The 23586-nt window shown below is 39.0% G+C and overlaps 1 protein-coding gene across 15 annotated transcripts in view; it reads right to left on the bottom strand.

Moving 5' to 3' along the window:
- The window catches only part of CTNNA1 (catenin alpha 1), a 313987-nt gene that overhangs the window by 34403 nt on the left and 255998 nt on the right, over positions 1-23586 (bottom strand). For all 15 annotated transcript variants that reach the window (XM_070570709.1, XM_070570717.1, XM_008520797.2 and 12 more), the window contains 2 exons: positions 16053-16133; positions 14031-14183 (listed from right to left, as the gene is read on the bottom strand). In XM_070570709.1, the coding sequence (XP_070426810.1) occupies positions 14031-14183; positions 16053-16133 (234 nt within the window). The remainder of the gene's footprint in view (positions 1-14030; positions 14184-16052; positions 16134-23586) is intronic.

Here is a 23586-nt window from a genome sequence, read left to right on the forward strand (position 1 = left end):
GGTGAGTGAGTGTACTAATACCCAGCACCCCTGCCCTACTCCCACCATTTAGGAGGCCAGTCTGTCACTGTGTTTCTGCTTTCCACTCTCGAGTCACTACTAGTACAATTTTATTTCAATTTATATTCTTCCAATTTTGTGACTCTGTAGAACCCAGAAAAAATGCTTAAATTAAGAAGCAAAAAACTATACTAAATATTATCTACTACAGATCAGACACACGAGAGTGGTATGTGGCTAAGGCTGAAAGGCTGACTTTTGTAAACCATCTTTCCTGTTTCCTGATACAAATTCTAACAAAACTAAGGTTATGGAAGACTTGTTCTTTATTTTAAAACATTAGTTAAGAATGTTTCTGATGTACCGTTGAAGCAGTAATGTCCTACAATAGTACACTGCCCGTTTCAGGAGGCCGCCCTGCCTGGGCTGGGAAGAGGAAGCGGGCGCCTGTCACTGACAGTCTTCTCCAGATGAATGAGCTTCAATTCACCCTCCAGGGACAGAGCTACTCACTTCTAACAATGACAAATGTGCAAATGCAACATCTCAACCACAGCCCTCTAAGAGGCTAACCTCATGGACTGGTGCCAGGCTCAACTACAGTGAAAGCGGGGATGAGGGAAGGGGCTTCCTAAAGGCCTCCTTCTGGGACTCTAGAAATCTGGGATAGCAGTTAATACTAAGACTGAAGAAGATTCTAAAGTTTGAATTAAAAACACTCGGAGCAGCTAACTTCCAAAGAGAACCTGGCAGAGCTGAGACTTTGTAGGGCAATGAACAATATCCCTAGATTTGCTCTGGGAATAAATTATTATAATCTTTGTTACCACAGAAACCTGTGTATGAACAATTTAAACATCTTTGAGTCCTGCTAATCCAAGGAGTAGGCTAAGACTGACACTATGACTACTAGCTTTGAAATCAGGAGGGCCTCTTTTGCACTACTTCTGTCATGTTTCTTCGGACCTTGTAGAAGAGCAGAACATTTCAGAAAACTTGCAACTCCCTGGTAAAAAAACAGCCCTGGGTTTTTGCTGGTTTCAGGAGTAGCCCAGTAACAATCTGTGCTGTGAAGGAAACACAAGCTGTTTCCCATTGCCCTCGGTAACTGCTCCTGCTTTTATCTTTGTCCCTTACCCTGGAACCTTGGCAGGAAGACAAGAAAAGATTTCTTTTTGTTCTTGGTAATAAATTAATGACCTACTCTCATAACAGCTTATACCCGCTATGGGAGTGAAACAAATGAGAAGAACTGTAGCATAGGGAGCTTTTAAGTGTAAATAGTGAAACCACGACTGAAGTAGCAGGCTGTAAGGATGAAACCCAAAACCGACATCACTTGCTATGTGGCTTTGGGTCAAACTACTACCTGAGTTTTCTTCTTTAAAATGGTTGAGTCTGAACTCTCAAAAAGTCCAAAATAACAGTAAGTCAACTTTTCCAAATCTGTCATATATAAAGTGAGAAGTCACAACTGCACATCATATAAATTCAGAACCACTCAAGAAATTTCTAACAATTACTCCCAAACCCACACAGGAAATGATGATGGAATAGAGGTTAAGCTTCTATCTCTCGAATTTCCAGGGAAAGGTGTTGGCTATCTTATTAGCAGGAACAAGATATCTTACCAAAATAAGAAGCTTGCATGGGTGATAGAAAAGTTCCAGAATGGATTGTGGTGATGGTTGCATAGCTCTGTAAATTTAGTAAAAATCATTGAATTGTATACTTAAAATGGGTGAATTTTATGGTATATAAATTATACCTCAATAATGCTGTTTTTAAAAAGAAATGCAGGGCTAAGCAGCTGAGTAAGGGAAATTAGCCAAGGCTAGAATGAGAAAAGCAGAAATTCAGAGAGGTAAGCAAGCACTGAAAACAATGTTTATGCGAGATGGAAGGTGTAGTGTTCTGTGATCAGATCTTGGGTTTTTAATGGGTCAATGCCGTGGGTCTCATAACGTAGATGCCTTAGATCAGAGACTGCACAGAGCTGGGACAGCCAAAAAGGCAACATCCTTAGTGAAAGAGTGAATTCAGAAAAAAGTCACCATGAAGAGGAAAATAGCAGAATACTTGCCAGAGTAAGCTCTAAGCATTCACTCAAGCAGGAAAATAAAAGGCCTGCCTTCCCCAAATTCTAACCCAAAGCTAGCCCTCCACAAGGATTTCAGTATACAAATTGTGTTACTCATATGGCCCAAAAAACTTTTAGGTTTAGGAGGTCATGTGTTAGTAGTATCCTTAAGCAATTAGCAGAAGTAAATATAAATGGATATTTTCTCTGATGGAAAGCAATTTAAGCCCAGGCCTCAAAGAATTCCCAAATGCAAAATGCCAGGAATGTGAACTCAATAAAAAGTGCAGGAAGTATTTTTGCCCATCTTGGGCAAAAGTAAGCAAAAGAACTAACTGCATAATCAGATCCATAATGATTGCAGATACTCAAATGATCAAAAATGGAATATGAAATACTAAAAATGGAACATGCATTTCTCATGTTAACAGAAACTTTAAAAAGTATACAAAGTACAGATAAGAAAAAACACACTCAAAAATGACTAGGAAGATTTGAGAAGGATCAAAATAGAACTTCAAGAGAAAAATAATAACTTCTACCACTTCTAGAAATTTAAAATAATATTGACCAAACACTGCTGAAAAGAGAATTTACTAACCTGGAAAGTCATGAAGAAATTATTCAGGAAAACCAAGACATTTTCTCCATATGGAAACCACAAAAGAAATTAAGAGACGTAAGACAGATTGAGAAGGCCTGCTATTCAACTACAAGGAATTTCAGAAGGAAAGAGAGAGAATGCGGAAGGGGCAATACTGAAAGAGATAAAGGCTCAAAATTTTTCAGAGTGGACAAAATATAATTCTCAGATTTAGGAAGACAAATTCTAAGCAGGGTAAATAAAAAGAAATCCACACCCTGAGACACTGTAGAGAAGCTTTACAACAACAAAGACAAGAAGATTTTTTAAAAAGCCAGAAAGTAAATACAAATTGTCTACAAAGAAAGCTCAGTTAAGATTTCTGATTTCTCAACAGCAACAATAGAAGCCAGAGATAGGGAAATATCTTCAAATCACTCAAACGGGGGGAAATCTACTGAAATTACTTTTTCAAGAATTAGGGCAAATAAAGACACTAAGACAAAACAAAAGCAAAACCAACCTGAGATCATCTACTCCAGACAGATCTCAGCCCCCACTAGAGGAATTTCTAACGAAGATGCTTCAGGAAGAAGGGAAGTAATCCCAGAAGGAAGCTTTAATATGCAAGAAGAAATGGAAAGCAATGAAAACATGGTATCAGGTAAAATTTCGGCATATGATGAACAAGTGAATAAAGCAATACCAACAGTGTCTAACTCACGGGACTAAAAATTAAGAGAACCAAAATACTGAAGAGCAATAATACTTAAGTTAGAGAATGACTGAAGTTAAAACATTCTAAGATTCTTACATTGTTTCAGAAGGAGGAATAGATACTGATTAACCTTAACCTCTGAGTAAAATATGTATGCTAAAATATCCAGTTACTACTAATAAAACAGACAGTGTACGATTTCCAAACAAGAAGAGGGGTAACAATATGAGGAGGTGGGAGGACTCAATCCCAAAGAGAGAAGGAGAGTTAGAGAAGGAGAGATGGAAGCAGCACAGGGTTAAGAAAGAGAAAGACAGAGAAGAAAATGCAATAGTAAAAATGAACCCAAAACTCATAACGATAATGAATGTGTATGTACTAAACTCTCTAACGGGGAAAAAACTCTGCTAAACTGAATAACAATAACTAAAAATATGCTCTTTATAGATACTTTTAAAACATAAAGAAAGAGAAAGGTGGAACATTATTTTTAAAACAAATGAAAGCTCACAGCCCTCCGTCCTCCCAATATTGTCACTGGGAGGCTGAAGGCCACATGCTGGTTTCACCTCTCACCAGATCATAGCTGTGTGGATCTCAACTCAGTGGTAACTGAATGTTAAGACCATGCCTTTTTAGAGGGAACTTACAAGGAAAAAAAAAAATCACGAGGAATCTGTCACTGTATTTAAACATAATATTAAAATGTTGAGGACGCTATCTATTTAATTATTCACTGTCCCTTATATTAAAGCCCCATGTGAGGATTTTTTTTCTACATCTTATTTTTAGGATAGGCTTATCTTCCATGAAAAAATGGCATACTTCCTCCATTCTAAAGACCAGAACTACACAACTATTGTGTTTCATCCTTTCCTCCTTGCTACCAAAGTACAGTGCCAAACTCAAACTCAAGCACGGCAATTATAATTCATAATTGTGTTATTCTTCTTCTAAGTCCTGATTTTCTACATCTACTTTATTTTACCATACACGTTTTTGTTCAAAATAAGCCATGCCAAATCTAATTTTAGGAAGAGGCGGGATATAAACACAAGCATCTCTACTCTAGTAACAGGATTAGAAATAGTGAATTTACTAAAACATCATAAACTATTTTAAACAGCTTGGCTATTTGATATTTTTTAAAGGCTTTCATTTGCAGATCACCACTTGGATGATATTGTAATCATTTCCATTTACGTGGGGTCACATGGACTACTTACAAAGTTCCCTATTTCTATCTAAGCTAGAAAGGAGGCCTGTCTAAACATTAGTCCATCAGCTCTACTCATGAGGAAACAGGAGGGCCTACAGTCTTTTCTGGAGCAGAGTCAGAGTTGGGCAAAGTGCTTCCTTACTCATTCCTACTGACGCTCCAAGAGAAAAGAATCCAGATGGTCCTTGAGAACAAGGTTCATCCACTGCTTTCACTTGACCATCCCAAAATCTGACTAGGTGGTTAAGTTCAGCCAAAAAAAAGCTTGTTTAAGGGTAAGGTGTTAGAATAGCATATGTAAGACACTTTTGTCTCACACTACTCAATCCAACTAAACTTACAGACCCTTGAAACTGTGAGATAACCAATCTCAATATGCTTAGAAAAATCTTCTGGAATCCAAGGTCAGCATTCTTCCCAAGAACACCTGAGTGCTTTCATGCAAACATCCTAAAAAATTGAAGCTTCATTTAATTTGCTATTTGCAAGAATTCAGCCTACAATATTATGCAAAGGCACTGAGAAAATACCTGAGATGTCACAGGTAGATCATATAAGGTCAGTGTTTAATTCAAATGCTCCTTACAGAACCTTCTTCAAGGCCACTTTACTGCGCATTATCAGCACACCACAGACTAAAAGTTATAATGCAGATCATTCAATTTGCAGTTAAAATACACATTTCAAGCCAATAAAGCCATACCCTATGAAGTCCTGGATAATGGGAAATACTTGGCAGGGGGAGGGGGAGGAGACAAGTAATAATAATCCAGCTCAAAAGCATACCAGTTACATTTACTTTTTGGTTCTTCACTCATAAGGCAATGAACAAGATACTATCTTATTGTAGCAAGTTCATTATAACAAGAGGCCCATTTTAATACAATGTCTGGGGTTGAGGGAAAAGGGATACTAAATGATATATGGTTTTTATAGGCATGGTTTAATCAACGGCATTTTTCCTATTTCATTCTCGATTGACAAATTTGAAAAGAACTCAGAAGAGGACAAAATCAAAAAGGGAAAACTGATTGCTCTTTAGCTATTAAGCTCCCACAGTCAAAGGAGTTGGGCAAAGAATGAAAAATGGATACATTTTTTCACATATCATCTCAGCACCATTTATACCACATTATGCAAAATATACACACTATATCAATTTATTTTGATTGTTTCTCTTTCTAGTAGAAGGTAATCTTCATGAGGGTAGAGATTTTTATTTTATTCACTACTACGTCCCTAATGCCCAGAACAGTGAATGAGACATATTAGGACATATTAGGAACTCTATAAATATTTGCTATAAGAAACTATTACAAGTTGGGCAAAGAATGAAGCAATTAAAAAGGACACATGGGTGTTGCATTATTGACAAAAAGGTTAATATTTCTGACAGAAAATAAATTTTTCACTTCAATACACTAAATCAAAGAGCAACATAAAGAAATCATTAACTTGATATGAGAGAAAGTCAGGCATAAAAGGTAGTATTGTTACCTTGAAGCACAACCATGCCCTTTTATAAACAGATGAAAGAAAAGCTCTAGTGCTATACTCCAGAACAGAAGAAAACGGTGAAGAGAAGGGTCACCCAGCTCACCCATACTGACCCTCAGCTCCTGCTCTTCCCATGGGCCTTGGGGGCACACAGCCTCTACACATCCTTCACATAAGAAAAGGGGCTTCAATACCATGTGGGGAGGTACTGGATTCCACTGACAATTGTGGTGTGAGGCATCAGAGGTCCTAGCCAGACCCTGAGAAAGCTCACGGCAAACACTTAATTTGCCTTTCAAGGAAAATCACAAAAGTCATTTAATAACTTTAAGGATCCAAGAGGCAGCCAGCACCACACAGCCTTCCAGACACTAACTGTGTGCACACAGAGGGACTGGAGAAATTTACTTCCGCTCATAAAACTCAAGAGTCAGTATGTGGTTTTTATTCTTGAAACTAATCTTGCATTTCCATAATGTGATATACAAAGAAGGCACCATAAAAGGTTTCCATTTCTAAGTGGGTGGTATCCCTAATACTACTCAGAAACTATTAACACATTTGAAGCAACTTTACACGACACCCCAAATTAAAGCATAACCTTTTTATACTTTTTTGTTTGTTTGTTTGAGGGGGAAAGTATTTCCATTAAAGCAGTAAATAAGACTTCCAAAAATCAACTTAGCAAGAGCCAACACATCTGCCCCAATTTTGTTTTGGTCACGTATTAAAATACTGCTTAAATAACAGCTTTTGCTCAGCTTCCATTTCAAACACTGATAAAATGGATACATTTTTTCACATATCATCTCAGCACCATTTATACCACATTATGCAAAATATACACACTATATCAATTTATTTTGATTGTTTCTCTTTCTAGTAGAAGGTAATCTTCATGAGGGTAGAGATTTTTATTTTATTCACTACTACGTCCCTAATGCCCAGAACAGTGAATGAGACATATTAGGAACTCTATAAATATTTGCTATAAGAAACTATTACAATTTTTTTTCTCCCTCAACTACTGCAAGTCTGCTATAGGTTTTTGAAAGCTTTGTTCTAGCACAAGAAAATAATGCTCAAATCAACATTACTTAACCTTAAAGAAAGTCTCCCAATTTTTCCCATTATCTCCTCATCCCAAAAGATTTCACAATTCATCCTATGGTGTACACATTACACAGAATGATGCATTACGATGCTCTTTGGTATAAACATTATAATACTTCAGAATAAGATAAATCTCACTAACAATGAGGTTCAGTCATAATGTAGAGCTCTGCATTTCTCAAAGTATAATCCTCAGACCACTGAGTCAGAATCTCTGGGAACAGTGGCCCAGGAATCTGAATATTGAGCACCTGGAGAACCAGGAGATCCATTCATCTAATAGTTACTGAGCACCTACTATGTTCCAGGCACTGTTCTAGGCCCACGTTCTCAAAGAACTGACAGTCTACTGGAGTATGGGGTGGGGAGCAGACAAGTAAGAAAATGAAACAAACTCAATATTCAGATAGTGAGAAGTATCATGCAGGATATAAAACAAGTAACAGGATGAAAAATTACTGGTGGAGGGATGGATGGAGGGAATGAGGGATCTGAGAAAGGCTCTCTACAGAAGTAACACTTGAGCAGAGACCTGTAGGATGAGAAGTGGGCAGAGCATTCCAGGCAGAGGGCCCAAGGAGCACAGAGGACATAAGGTAGTAACACGTTTGGGGGTGGTCAAAGAGGAAGAAGTAGTCAAGTATGGGGGGCTGGAAGGCAAGGGAGACACAGGATTAGAGGCCGTTCAAAAGGCCAGCAGAGTACCTTACGGACCATGATCAAGAATCTGGATTTTAGGATTTTATCCTACGTGTGCCTGGAAGCCAAGGGGGAGTCAATCGGCCCTGAAGCAAAGGAATGACATGATCTGATTTAAAAGGATTATGTTGGCCACTTTGCAAAAAAGAGACTAGAGCAGGACAAAAGGGCAAGCAAAAGAATCAATTAGGAGACTGCTGCAGAAGTCTAGCAAGAGATGATGGCTTGGACTAGGGAGGTGATTATGGAAATAAAGAAGAGTAGAATGATTTGGGGGCTTGTAGATTAAATATAAAACATGAGGGAAAAGAATAATTAAGGACGACTCCTAGATTTTTGGCTTGAGAAATTAAGTGGGACACTGGCCAAAGGGAAAAAAACACAAAAAAAGTACAAGGATGTTTATCAGACCATACATGTAGCAACCTAAATAACCTAAATACCTAATGGTAGGGGACTGGTTAATTAAATGAACTAGTAAGCAATCAATATAAATGCTGTAAATGAGTACAACATAGAAAAATGGCCATGACATGATAAGGAGGGAGAAAACAAATTATGTAATAATATATTACGGTATCATTTTGCATCAAAAACCAAACCAGTATGATACCATCAATTTTGTGTATTTTTTAAAAAACCAACATTTAAAAAACATATAGATAAAATAACAGTTAATTTGCTCCCAAATGTTACTTGGTTTTCTTTGTGCTTTTCTTTATTTTCCAATTTCTAAAATGAACTTTTATTTCTTTTATAGTGTTTTTGTAAAGCTATATTTTAAAATGGCAGTGTCCCCAAACTGCACCTAATCTAAATTGGCACTTTATCTTTTCTCTCCAAGCACCTTGTTGCAAAGGGATGCTTTCAGAGGCTCTTGTAATTTCTCTAATAAAGAAGTTGGGCAAATGAGCCTAAGTGGTATTGCCACAGAACCCTGGGTAAACTCTGGCTGGTGAGAGTTTTACGTGAGTCTAGATCCCCACTGCAGGAATTACAAAGCATCCCCAAATGGTTCTGGGAAGACGCTTGGCTTTACTTCAGCGTTGAAGAGCACATTTCTAATACCCAATAACTTAGACTACATACTTTAGAGATCAGATGTGAGATGAGTCCATTTAACCTCAAGGAGTGCTATCCGATGTATAGCGGGACAAGTGTTCATGGGGAAAATTGGGGAGACGGGGATTACTCTGTAGCACATTAACAGAACCTTCTCTGGGAAGCAGACAGGCAGCTGGAATCCACAAAGCTGCCAGAATATAAACTATGCTTCCTATAGTTACCCCAATTTTAATGGAGGGATCATGGAAGATATTGAAAAGGACGTGAGGGGAGTAGTGTAGACATGTTTTATCTAGATAATTTAGAGAGCAAGATAAAAATTTAAAAATTCTTAACTGCTGAAAGGCCAACTACATACAAAAAATTGTTCAATGAAGAGAAATGATTTCTAGTAGCAAACTGAAAGGTTCTATCCTATGCCTTCTTGGATAAGATTTCCCGCCCCGCCCTCCTCCCCTCTCCCCCACTGAGGAAGATTCACTCTGAGCTAACATCCATTGCCAATCTTCCTCTATTTTTTTTATATGTGAACTGTCACCACAGCATGGCCACTGACAGATCAGCGGTGTAGGTCTGCACCCAGGAACTGAACCCAGGCCACTGAAGTGGAGCGCACTGAACTTAACCACTAGGCCACAGGGGCTGGACCCTAGACAACATTTTTTAAACATCAGATTGGATAAAAGATATGCTTATTTTAAAAAAAAGAAAGAAAGAACGTATGTTTGGAAGGGGCAGTCAACAACTTTAAGAGCAATGCCAACAACAATCCTGACATGATAGAACAGTAGACTGAATCTACGAAGTTTATATGGATGAGTGACAAAACCAAAGAGAGACAAATAACCAACTGCACCCACACAGACAAGAATGGAGAAGACGGGACAGAGCAGCAGCACCTCAGGAGGGAAAACCCTGGGTGGGGAGTGACTGTGAGCTCAGTGGGAATCACAGAGCAAGGTCACAGCCCAAAAGGCTAAAGCCAACCTGGGATACACTGGTCAGAGTCGCCTTCCAGAATGATGGAGGCCTCAGCTGCTCTATCTTGGTCGCCCTGCCCCTGGAGCAGGTGTTCAATAAGGCCTGGCACTTGAGCGGCGAGCATTCAGAAAACAGACGCAATGAAGAGAGACTCTGAAAGGCGTGAGAAAATCATCTAGACCAGTGCTGTTCAAGAGAAATATAATGTGAGCCACGTAAAAATTTTTAAATTTCTCAATAGCCATATTAAAAAAGGTGAAATCAGCAAAAATAGTTAATTTAATCACAAGGTATTACACTTCAACATATAATCAATATAAAAAGTTAACGAGATATTTTACATTCTTTGTTTCCATTCCACATCTTCGAAATCAGGTGTGTATTTTACACTTATAGCTCCTCTCAATCACATGTACATAGCAGTGAGAAGGTGGACAGGGGTAGTTCCAGAGAAGGAGACTGTGCCTCCTCTTTCCTAACAACCAGAGAATCCACCAGTGGAACAGGCTGCCTCGGGAGAGGGGGAGTTTCCCACTACAGAAAGAGTCCAAGAAAGGAAAGTGACAATACAGGGATGTTACACAGAGGGGATTTACACACCAGAGTGAAAAGGATTCTATGAGAAAGAACCACTCACTGTGGTGTGAAGAGATGGACCCAATTCCCTGGAGAAAACAGAAAACCTGGCTCCTAAGGGGAGAACTTAAGGGAAAAGAAGAATTCAAACAATGCAAGGAGCACCAGATAAGAGAAGTGGTAAGTCACTGGGTAAGTAGCCACAAACAGGATCTACACAAATCTGCAGGAAACAAACCTGCCCTGTCTTGCCTCTTCCATGTGGCGTTTATGGCTGTGTAGCAGGCTACCTGAAAACCATGCATCCCATACACGTTCAACATGGGGAGGTGTTACATAATGAAGAATGTCTAGTCTTTATCCTGGATTCCCTGGGAGAGAACTTCTAAATCCTTGAGATTTCGTAGTGTCTTTGTTATTCATCGTTGGCCCTGATAGTTTATGCTAATGAGGTAACTCCTGCTGAGCCCCTAGATGTTATGCTAATGAGATTGCTGAGGATGGAGTAGGGCACCATGCCAACTATGTGATTAGAGGATTGGGACTTTCAGGAGAGCCCAAACTCCAGGGGAAAGGAAGAAGGACTGGACTGAGTTCAATTAATCATGATTCTATCAATCATGCCTACATAATGAAACTCCAATAATAACTCTGGACACTGAAACTCAAGGGAGCTTCCTGGTTGGTGAACCATCTATGTGCCAGGAGGGTGACATGTCCTGATTCCACAGGGAGAGGGCAGGAAACACTAACTTGGGGCCTTCTCATGCTTCATCCTATGTATCTCTTCATTTGGCAGGTCCTGATTTGTATCCTTTACAATAAAATATAATAATAAGTATAGCACTCTGCTGAATACTATGAGTTGTTCTAGCAAAATAACCTGAAGTGGGCCACGGGAAACCCCCAAATTTGTAGCCAGTTGGTCAGAAGTACAAGAGGCCTGGGGACCCCTAAACTTGCAGCTGGCATTTAATGTGAGGGCAGTATAGTGAGGGTGTTCATGGGAACTCCTAAATTTATAGCCAGTTGGGTCAGAAGTGCAGGTGAGCTGGGGACCCCCTAACTCGCAGCTTGCATCTACAGTGAGGGCACTCTTGTTGGGGACCAGGCACTTTACCTGTGGGGTCTGTGCTAACTCCAAGTGGTTAGCGGCAGAACCGTATTGTAGTACTTTAGGAGGACAAACATATCTGGCAGAATTCTAAGTGGCTACAGAATCTGAGCCCTTCCTTTCCTGCCAGAGAACTATCAACCACCAGCCCTACTCAACTTTCTCTTAGCACTCTTACTTCCCTCTAAACCTCTAGGAAAAATGGCAAACGGGCCCTAAAATCAAAGTTGGCCTGCAGACATTTACTCCATTTAAGAAGGAACTAACGAAATGAAAGGAAGAAGTTAGGAAATTAACAAAACAACCACAAGAAGTATTTTACCTTTGCTTAAAACGCTTCTCTCACTAGTTCAGTGTTCCATTATAACACAAAATTGTGTGGGGAGGAGAAACCTTGTCAATGAAGAATAAAGTTCTGCCTTGAGTGAGGCATTTGAGGCTTTTATAACACTTTAAAAACTCATTTCCTTTTCACGCACATATGCAATTATATATCCTAGTATCTCCATTACCATAAATGTAATTTAACTGTTTGCAAAATGGCACTACAAAGCCTTTGGTTATGCCTCAAAAGCAATGAAAAGCCATGTGTCATTTAATACATGTATAATATGTATGGGGGGTGAAGGGTGTGGAGGGCACAGAGAGGGGAAAGAGGTGAGAAAAGGGTCAGAACTGAGTTGTAAAAGGAAACACGAAATTCTAAGCTCTAAAGGGCCCTTGGTGAATAATGTTCAGAATTAAATAAAAAGTATAAGCATGGACAAAGCTCCAGGAGCAAGGTCTCCAAAGCCACCAGGTCCATATAATGCTTCTCACTGGGCATAAGGCTGTCAGCTAAGTCACTGAACTTGAGTGGTACAGCCCTTTTTGTTGGAGGGACGCAAGCCAGGTGATCTGAGGCAAGTCTTCTAACCTCTCTAAGTGTCAAGTTCCCTTACCTCAGCAATGTTACCATGGAAAGTCATTGTATTTGCATACACCTGGTACACAGTAGGTGCTCAGTAAGTGTCAGCTGTGTTAGCTAGAGAGGCTGAGGATGACACAGCAGCCCCTAAGAAAGGACCCTCCAGCTGCAGTACAGACAAGGGTTGCCCTCTGAGGTTCAGCTGCCACACTGAGCCCTTTCTCATGCCATTACTGGAACCTGTTATCCAAGGCTGGGGGCTGGTAGAGTTCCTGCTTCCTGCCTCACAGGCACACTTTTTAATATGTAGGCTACTTACAGGAGGTTGGCTTCCTGAAGATAATCTTTGTACATGTGGAGGTTACACCTCATGCTGTCATGTGACTACTGTGAACAAGATTACGCTTAACGGAGACACAAAATGAAAGTCATCTGATTTTAATTCCAAATGCCAAAATCATTAACTTGAATAGCAGACTGACCTATGTATTCTGTACATAATTAATTCAGGTCAGAATAACACTTAACGTTCAAAGCAAACTAGATGTAAAATTAGTAATTCATTTAACATGATTACTACGTTTTCCTTGGAATATTTTTATGTTATTAACCTGGCCTAATGTCACTATAAATCCAAATGCACAAGACACACATTTTACATAAACGGTTCATTTTCTGTTCTTACATAATGACCAAGTTACCAAATGGTCTATGGAATATCTTTTCCAAATACTGGATGTTTTACATTTAAGGTTACAAAATCAAACAATTTGAGTATATGCTTACCATGTGTCAAATTTTTGAAATAAAGTAATAATGAATAAATTAAACGATTATATAATTTCAGTTATCAAAAGGCAGGAGCAAGCCTAACCTACCTGGAAATTAAATAGCAATTCACTCCTCCTCCTTCTTGTCACTTAACAAACCAACCACTTATAGATTTCTACTCTTCAAACATATCAAATTAGCAGCATGTTAGAGCTCGGTTTCTTCAATTTTAGAACAAGATGATTAGGCTGAGTCTATGTCTCAGGCAAGGTTAAGCACTTGACACACACCATCTCTTTTAGACCTCAAAATAATTCTGAGATAGGTATCATTAGTATCCTCATTTTACAGACTAGAAATGGGAATTCAGAAAGGTTAAGTAATAATTTGCCAGGATGCAAGCCCAGGCAGTGCAATTCTTGAGCTCTAGCTTCTAGCCACTACTTCATCCTACAGTGTCTTCTGAGTTTAGGCATGTCATGATCTATCTTTATCTGCATTAACATTAAGTGGAGATGTTAAGTTTCCAAGATAGGGACTATCTATATTTAATCATGTACATAATTAATGTAAACTGACCAATAATGAAAGACTTTCATTTTATACATATTGTATACCAGGTGAGCCCCCAAAATTTTTTGCTGATTAAATAATGTGATTAAAAATCACCATTCTCCACCAAATTACCTACAGTTAATAAAGCTTACCTCAATCAATTTGTTGGCATGTTCACGGAAGACTTGAGCATATTCCTTAACTTCTTTCTCATTTCCATTCTTTGCAGCTTCAATCAATACTAAAAGTGGGACGTTGGTTTCCAGGAATGAATCCGAAACATGGTCCATGACAGCTTTGCGGAGCTAATAATTGAATTGTAAAAATTTTATTTTATTTCTACCAAGAAGCTAAATTGCTTTTTTCTCTTGTAGTTTTAAATCTAGTGAAAGCTTGGCTTCACAATAGCATGGCTGTACTTGTATGAGGACCCTTCATGGAAGCCATGCTGTTATATAATCTGCAACATAGGCAACACAATCATGGAGATAACGATTTACACTACAGTTACAGCATATCAGCAACAGAATCTCAGTTTTCAAGATAATATCCTTCTTTCTTGAGAATTACAAAACCAAAGCTTGTATCTTAAAGGAATAACTCAAAACTGAATAGACAGCAGCTCTGGGTTGAACTGGCACATAGCCTTGGAATATACGTAATCAGCCTAACTGGCTAAATAAAAATGAGAAGAGAGGAAAACAGCACTTTCTGGTTTATCTGTTCAGGGTTAGCACACCATGAACCTTAAAACTGAAAGGTTATCTTTATAACTAATTCACCAAAAGGAAAATGAATAAAGATACACTCCACCTTTAATTTTGCTTTATATTAAGACATGAATAACAAAATATATCTTCACTAAGTGTAGAAATTATTTCTACAATTTCTTTTTCTTTTTTTTTTTTTTTGAGGAAAATTGGCCCTGAGCTAACACCTGCCGCCAATCCTCCTCTCTTTGCTGAGGAAGACTGGCCCTGAGCTAACATCCGTGCCCATCTTCCTCTACTTTATATGTGGGACGCCTACCACAGCATGGCTTGCCAAGCGGTGCCATGTCCGCACCCAAGATCTGAACCGGCGAATCCCGGGCCTCTGAAGCAGAACGTGCGCATTTAACCACTGCACCACCAGGCCAGCCCCTACAATTTTTTAAAAAAATCTTAATACATTGTTTTATAAATCCAATGCTACTGGGTTTTTCTTTTCCTCTGAGGAAGATTAGCCCCGAGCTAACATCTGTGCCAATCTTCCTCTACTTTATACTTGGGTTGCTGCCACAGCATGGCTGACAAGTGGTGTAGGTCCACACCCAGGGTCTGAACCTGTGAACCTGGGCCACCAAAGCAGAGCATGCTGAACTTAACCACTAGGCCATGGGGCCAGCCCCCTCAACTACATTTTTTTTCTTTTCCCCAAATCCCACCAGTACTAGCTGCATATCCTAGTTGTGGGTCCTTCCAGTTGTGGCATGTGGGATGCCACCTCAGCATGGCTTGACAAGCGGTGCCATGTCCACACTCAGGATTGGAACCAGTGAAACCCTGGGCCGCCGAAGCAGAGTACACGAACTTAACCACTTGGCCACGGGGCCGGCCCCTCAACTACATTTTTTAAAGACTAAAACTAAATTCAATTCCAAACTATTAATGAGATTATTTACCATTAAATGAAGAGATTCTCTCCTCTGTATTTACTACCTCAGAAAATTGAGTACCCCAAATATCTCCAGACCCACCGTATTTGTACTAGAAACTCATCTCCACCAAGGATCTAAGGGAACTGTGAGTGTGCCATCAGAACAGGGCAAGTCAAATAAATTACTCCAATTTCTGTCTCTACTATTTGTGAACTAATATCACAAGATGCTTCAGGGTACTTTCACATGTCCCCAAGTCATGGTAAATTGATTTTCTTACCTGTACATCCTTTTCACACGAGAGCTAATTTATTCAGTCTATCCCAGTGGGACTGTATTATTCTAGATCCCCAAGAGATTTTAGTAGCCATTTAAAAGTTTATTAGCAACAAAACAGAGACAGATAGTCTGTTTCCTGTGAAAATCCATCCTTTACTCCAATAAAAGATAGAGGTCCAATATTTATTGAGATTTTATAACCAAAACTACAAAATTGAGAACTTGGGGAAACAATCAGCACTTTCTTTCAGCTTACCTGTCTACGCAAGTCCCTCGTCTTCTTGGTCATTTTATCTATTGCAGAATTGAGTGCATCACTTCTTTCTTTACGTCCAGCCTGGAAAAAAAGGAAAGAGATGCACATTTTAGTAATTCACAGGGAAATTTAATGATAGCTGACAGCTATCTGTGCTCAAATCAACACTGAGAAAACAATCAATTGTTTTGGCCCAAAGCTGGAAAATAAGGAGGGGAGAGGGAGGGTGAAGAACCATGTGGCTTTGTTCATAAAAAACTAACCTTACAACTCTTAGCCTCCACATTATCCCATGATGGGAATTGAGGGAGTTTTTCCAAAATAAAAGAAGGCAACAGATAAGACTTTCGTTTAACGTTTCCCTTAAAAAATTAAATTTATATTTTAATTCAAGGTTCAGCATACACCAATTTCATTAAGGAACTAGCCCTCCTTGAACTGCAAGCAAGAACAGGTTACACCTGATTTTGATGAACTCTGAGATTTGAAGGACATCAAAATGGGAAAGATGGCATCTGGCACTAAAACAATGTGAAACAACAAATTTTAAGACTAAGATAAACCATCATAGGTCAGAGTTAATGATGTATATTATGCAGCTTGAACAAGAATGCTTTGTAAGATTACTTCAGCCCTATTTTTTAAAATTCTAAGCTGAGCTTAATGCAATTGTACTGCACAGAAAAGAACATATTAGCCACCCTGAGAAAGGTATATAAATCAGCATTTCTTCAGAGGTCAAGGGGTCAAGTTGAAATTTGCCCCAGAGAACATTCTAAGCAGACTCAAAATAGATCATAGTTGAAAGAAAAGGGACAAAAGTAGTTATCCCAGGTAGAGCTAGCCATGTGCTTGGAAATACCTAGTAAGACATCAGCTGGGTTAAACTAGGAAGTATATTAAAAGTTTTTCCTTATAAAATGCCCAGCCAATAAATGTGGCTCTTTTTGTAAAACATAGTAATCACAGGAAAGATACAAATGGACAAAGAAATTTAACCCAGTGTTCTACCTTTGGCTGCTCTCATGACATTCTGCTATGGACATCCCATCAATACATAAGCCAGCACAGCAAATGAATGGTTGGGGATGAGGGAAATGTGGTTACACATTTTCTGAGGGCCTTTTATGTACATTTGTTACTCACTTTCTTTCTTACTCCCAATCTGTTAAAAGGGAACAATGACACTTGTCCCTCTGCCCTCATCTCTATGGACTATTAGAGGAGAAAAGAGAAGGAATATTGGGGATACAGGTTATTTAGCAGAGGACAGAAAGGAGACAAGAGGGGAATTATGAATATTAAGAGTGGAAAATAAGTGATAAATTGATATGGTCACTATCAAATCTGGTCAAGGTCGCATCCCTTACCTTTCTCCACAATACTCTTGGTACTGCCAATAAAATTAAGCAGTCGACTAATGTTAATGGGTAAAAAAGAGTCTCAACAAAAACTGATTCAGGTATGAGAATTTCTACCTGCAAGAATAAACTGATTTACTCACGGCCATCAGTAACAAAAGAAAAGACAATCTATCTCAAAGATCAAAATACCAGGATCTAAGGCAAAGGCGGATAAAATTGAAGAGATTTTTTAAAACATCAAACTGACCTCATAATTAATGCTTTAATCAGGAAGGTCTCAGCACATTCCTTGGACACTCACTTGAAGAAAATTTCTCTAACTAAACCCAGTAAAGTTTGTCAACGTACCTAGCCACATATTTTGGATGTTTCTAACAGATTATTTATTCCAGAAAGTATCTGTTATCTGAAACCCAAAGGTTGGGCTCAATGACCTCATGAGAGCCCAATCCCCTGTAACCTCAAATGCCCAGAAATTTCCTCAATTTACTTTGAAAGTTATATAAAAGCAAATTCTTAAACTTGACTTTTGAGGGAATTAGAGTCGTGCAGCAAAATTCACTTTAAGACCCAACCCACACCATGAATCTGTTAATTCTGTCTTTGTCAAACTACTCTAAAAATCAATTTGTCTTTCTTGTTACTTGGGAAATAGAGGTTTATGCCTCATTAATCAGAAGGGGACAGTTCAGAAGTTTATTTACTGAAGCTTGTAGGTTATACTAGACTGACCATCTTTTAAATCAAAGCATCCCTTTAAAAAAAAAAAAAGATCCAAATAACAAGTTTAGGGTTCCAATCATTTAAAATATAATAGGGATGCATTCACAACAACGTGGATGGACCTCGAGGGTATTATGTTAAGCGAAATAAGCCAGTCAGAGAAAGACGAACTCTATATGACTCCACTCATAGGTGGAAGTTAGTATATTGATAAGGAGATCTGATTGGTGGTTAACAGGGAAAAGGGGGGGTGGAGGGAGGGTACAGAGGGGGAAGTGGTGTACCCACAACATGACTAACAAAAATGTACAACTGAAATCTCACAAGGTTGTAATCTATCATAACATTAATAAAAAAAAATATATATATATAATAGGGATGAGTACACACACAATACACACACTTACAACCTTAACAATGAGCATGATGAAAGCAGAAAGCTTGCTGATCTATAAAACGTGATTTTACTTCTCTTTGAAATTAACGCTGTTATGATTTTTTATGTCTAGTTTTATCTAGGCCAAAGTAAAGCTGCTCAATGAATCTTTAAAATAAGTGACTCTCAGCTCCCACCTAGCTAAGACTCTATTCCCCAGAGCAGAGAGAGACCACCTAGGTTCACTCAATTTTGATATGTATGTTCCTGGTAAGCAATGACAAAGGGCTTTCTAAAAAAAGATAAGGTATGTTTGGATTTTAACATAAAGCTTCTCCTCAGCAAGTAAATATCAGCTGAGCTGAGGAGAAGCAAAGGTTATCAGGTGGGACGGCCTCTAGCAACACAGTTCTAGCCGAGATAGTGAAAGGGCTTTCAAAACTCATCTTTAGCAGAAGCATGAAGAAGCCACTCCACCTTCCTCCTGTGTGGACAGACTTCTATTTATTTAGACACACTCTTTACTGAGCACCTACTCTGAATCCATTGGAATGGGCCGGACTAGCCATTATCTTTCTCTGAAAGGGTTTATAATCTGAGATAAAATGATTCAGAGCAACACCTAATTCAGCAATACCCTGTATCGTGCTGGGTCTGGTAGGAGTTCTGAATGATGTTACAGTGGGTCAGAGTAGTAAGTAAAAACTATACAGAAGGTTATATTTAAGTTAGGCACTGGTTTTTTAAAAAGTATTAAGAACTAGAATTTCCTGGAGCAGTTTACTCACTTGGTGGTGACTTCTGAAAGAAGCAGCATTTTTTTTCTTCCAAAGAACCACTTCTTGCTTCACAAAGAGTAAGCATTCTCCTATAACCAGTTCACAACTACTCCAACCACTCCAACCTTTGCCACAAATGACAGCAGGTCTCAGTGCTCCACCTGCTGCATATACATCCATCAATTTCTCACCCATACCCTACCAGCTCTCAACTCCTGTTCTCAGTTGGGAAGGGATGAAATATCCAACAGCCCGGAAAGGATGAAATATGTCCCTGGCATTGCTAGGGGCATAGCATGGCGTGTTTTCGTCCCTAGAATTAATGTAACAAAGGTTCCCAGGTGAGCCTACAAAAGACTACTCAACCTAAAAGGTAACAGCACAAAATAAACACAATGCTTCCAGGGAAAAACACAAGGTGAATACTTCCACAACGCTTCCAGGGAAAAATGTGCTCTAATTTGAAGCATCTACATGATGTCTTCAGGGCTCTTCTGCCAGAGGCTTCCTTCTCTTTTTATTCTGCACTCTCCCTGCTGGAGCCCAGCCATTCCTATTACTTCAGTGACTATGGTCACTCTGCCATCGTCCATGCTATGATCCATCTATACACATTTTAATTCTTCAGACACGCCATGGTCTCTCGTGCCTACCTGGAATACTCTTCCCCTCTTCTAACTCTTATTCATTCTTTAGATGAGATATCATGCTTCCTTGTAGCAGCTTACTCTAGACACCCTCAACCCTAAGTTGCAGCTAGGTGTCCCTCTAAAGTGCTCCCACAACACCTCATGCTTCCCCTCACAGCCATTCTCAAATCATACCCTGGGATAAATATACCTGTTGACCTGTCTTCTCCCGTTGGACATGAACAAAGTGAAAAGCCAGTGACCAATTACAGACATGTTTAAAAGTCACAGGACTTAATGTGTGCTCTAAGCGGCAAATTATCAGTCTCCTGCTTTCTTTTTAACAGTGAAAAGATAAGGCTTTTCAAAGAACCCCAAATACTGCTTTCTATCTTCATTTTAAACTAAAGTAACGATGGAGAAAGTAACAGAGAAAGGTAAAACCCAATGTTTCGGCCTTGAAACATTTAAGGACTATTTAAAAGGAAACAAGAAGGTTTGATTAATTTAACAGGAAGGTCTAATTTGACACAATGCCTCCATCAGCCATCAGAAATTAAACAAAATTTAAAAACTAAGAATCATGGCGTTCCACAAAACCCAAGTCAGAATGGGCATCTGAAGGCCGCCCCCCAACTCCCACACCCAAGACACTGAGCAGCACCTTCACCTCCAGGTACAAAAGGGGAAAACTGAGGCTGTCATCCACAGAGTAGAGGCCTTCAAGTAAAGCAGGGGGTGAGGAACTTCAGAAAGAAAGTGATATCTAAGTGCAGCTGGAAGGCTTCAGAGAAGAATACAGGAGCTAATATTAGAGATTCTCAAAAAAATGTTTGAAAACCAAGTGAGACTAGCATCTATTAAAGAGTCAACCCATGTCTTCAGGAGTAGGACTAAAAGGTTTGCTGTGGGCTGGGCAACATATCATCATGCAATATGCATTTAGTGAATAACACGAGAAGCAATTTGACCTGGTTGTTCTACCTGGCCCACAGATGGCTGATGGGTTCTGCATGAGCTGAATATGTGACAAGGGTCAGTGGCCTTAGACAAAGACTAAGTAGCTTAATATTAGAATACAATGGTTATATAGACCTGCATTTCCAAATTCTCTGAAAGAGTACCCTCTCCTTAAAGTTGCAAGGAACAGAAGTTTCTAGTTTGCCTAATGTTACGTATTACAGCCTAAAAATTAAAAAACTAGGTTGGGAACTCTAATGTTACATACTTATTACCCTACTTTCCTTCTCTTTCCCGTCACAGAAAGCAAAAGTTAGAAATGACCTTTACTGGTTTGTCTCGGTATTTTCTCAGATGATAGCCACGCTTGCTCACCACTTTTACATTATTCTTGGCTCAATGTTGCCTTACACCTAAAAATATGCCCAGGCATCTGTCTAGATGTCCTATCAGTTCTATTAAGCTTAGGTATTTTCAGCTCTGGCCAGAGCAACATGCTAGAATATGGCTTTTGAGGTATTCCACCATGGCATAACTACACTATGTCCACATAGATGGCTGCTCAGCACAAAACTTAGCATTAAGTGAAGGACAATGAATACGTGGCACCTTTCCACCAAATTCTGGTAGATCACAATGAGCATGTGACCAAAGACAAAATCCATGATAAAGAAGAATTAGAAAGCCAATACTAAGAGGGTTCTGGCACAAGTTGAAGCATGTAGCTGAGATATTCTAACCCCTTTTTGAGACACCAGATTTCTTCTTCTTAAAACAGAAAGTAATCATCTACTCGTTAAACAGCTGCTGTGCATAATAATTTGGAAAGTTCTCAGAAGTACAAACAGGTATATAAAGCAAATAAGTATATAAACCAAGTATATAAAGGTCATAGAATAAGAGCTTAACTTTGAAGCTACTAATAATCCAGGAAGAAAAAAGAATAGATATTCTTTGGGGATATTTCAGAAGAATTTTTCAATACTCAGTTAACTGGTAAAGTCAGGCTAAGATCTGTGATAAACCAAGGAACCCTTTTGGTTTCTATGTTGATTCAAAAGAAAAAAAAAACTTTCTAAAGGGCTCTGATTCTCTTTGCTCCACTAAAAATAATGGGTTAACAGGAAATCTTTGTTTAGTGAGGATTCTATAACATCTCCTGTTCACCAACTGGTGCTCCATCTTTAGCATAGTATGGCAAGTGTGTGTTTATTCCCGCCAGTTCTGCCATTCATTAAAAAGGACAATACACCTACATACAAAATGATGCTCGATCTCACTCATAGTTAAAGAAGAACAAATCAAAGAGAGCATTTTTCACCTATCAGATTCACATATATTTTTAAAGTTTGGTAAGCTTCCACTATGGTGTTAAGTGAGGGTTAGAGCACACTTTCAGACTACTGGGGCAAGTATAAAATGGTTTAAAACTTTTGGAAGGCAAATGTAGCAATGTCTATCAATTTTAAATATGCACACCCTGTAACCCAGCAATTTTACTGCTAGGAACTTACCTTGTATATAAACTTACCTAAGGATGCAAAGAGATATTAAAAGGATATTCATTTTATACTGTCTGCAAAAGCTAAAAGCCTCAAAACAAACTATATATCCATAAATCATAGCATAGCCATATAAGGGAAAAAGCTGTGAAGCCATTAGACACACACTTAAACCCGCAAACACACATAGGGAAATACTATGAAGCCATTAGACAGAGAGACCAGCCCTCCCACAGCCAAACACATACACATACACATACACATACACACACACACACACACACACACACACACACACACAAAATAAGCAGCAGAATAGAATCAGCTCCTGCGGGAGCTCAAACCTTAGCAGGCCCTGTTTCAGTAATACCAACGTCAATACTCAACAGCAGGTATAATGTTGACATGCTGCAATAAGCCATTCCTAACAAGAAATGATCTTGCTCTCTTTGGGCCAAACATCTGTTACTGATTTTCTTTGCATTGATGACATCACACGTTCAATTTTTTTTGCTTGCCTCAGCACATGTCGCTGTCCCTCCACACCAAAGCACATTTAGAGGGTTCTGAGGGAATGACATTTCCAAGCTTCAGCAACCCACACTGCTAGCATCTAGCCAATATACATGCAAATTCATCACTTTAAATTTAGCCAATTGGGTCAAAAAGCCCACTAAAATTGAAAGGGATTCTTCAAATAAATATGAATGGGTATTTTAGCTCTTAATTCTATCCTGTGCAAATAGCTTTGAATAGCCTGTGGCGATCTACGTAGGCAGGAGGAAACACATCTAAATAGAAAGTTATTCAAAATGTAGAGAGGGAGAAGCAGGAAGGACAAATCCAAACTTGGCTATATTTCAGAATAAAAAACAAAGCCTGCCACGCACAGGAAGGGGGAAACATGAACACCAGGAAGCTACTGGCAGAACAAGAGTAAGAAAAGGGTTCGGCAATATAAATTTCAATCGGTCTATGCATTAAGCAAGACTCCAGGATAGTTCTGTTTAGGGTGATGTCGCTAGTAGGAGAAATAAAAGATCTTCATGGTTTAAATGAACCTCTGCCCAAACTTCTATGCAAGATTTTCCCTCGCCTAATGTCTGACTCAGGTGCATCACCCCCAGATTTATTGCTAAATTACCTAGCCCTGGGCACAGAACACAATGCTAGCACAACAGAATTAGGCTGTCACATGATC

This window comes from Equus przewalskii, chromosome 13, assembly GCF_037783145.1.
Source record: "Equus przewalskii isolate Varuska chromosome 13, EquPr2, whole genome shotgun sequence".
NCBI classification, from domain to species: domain Eukaryota; kingdom Metazoa; phylum Chordata; class Mammalia; order Perissodactyla; family Equidae; genus Equus; species Equus przewalskii.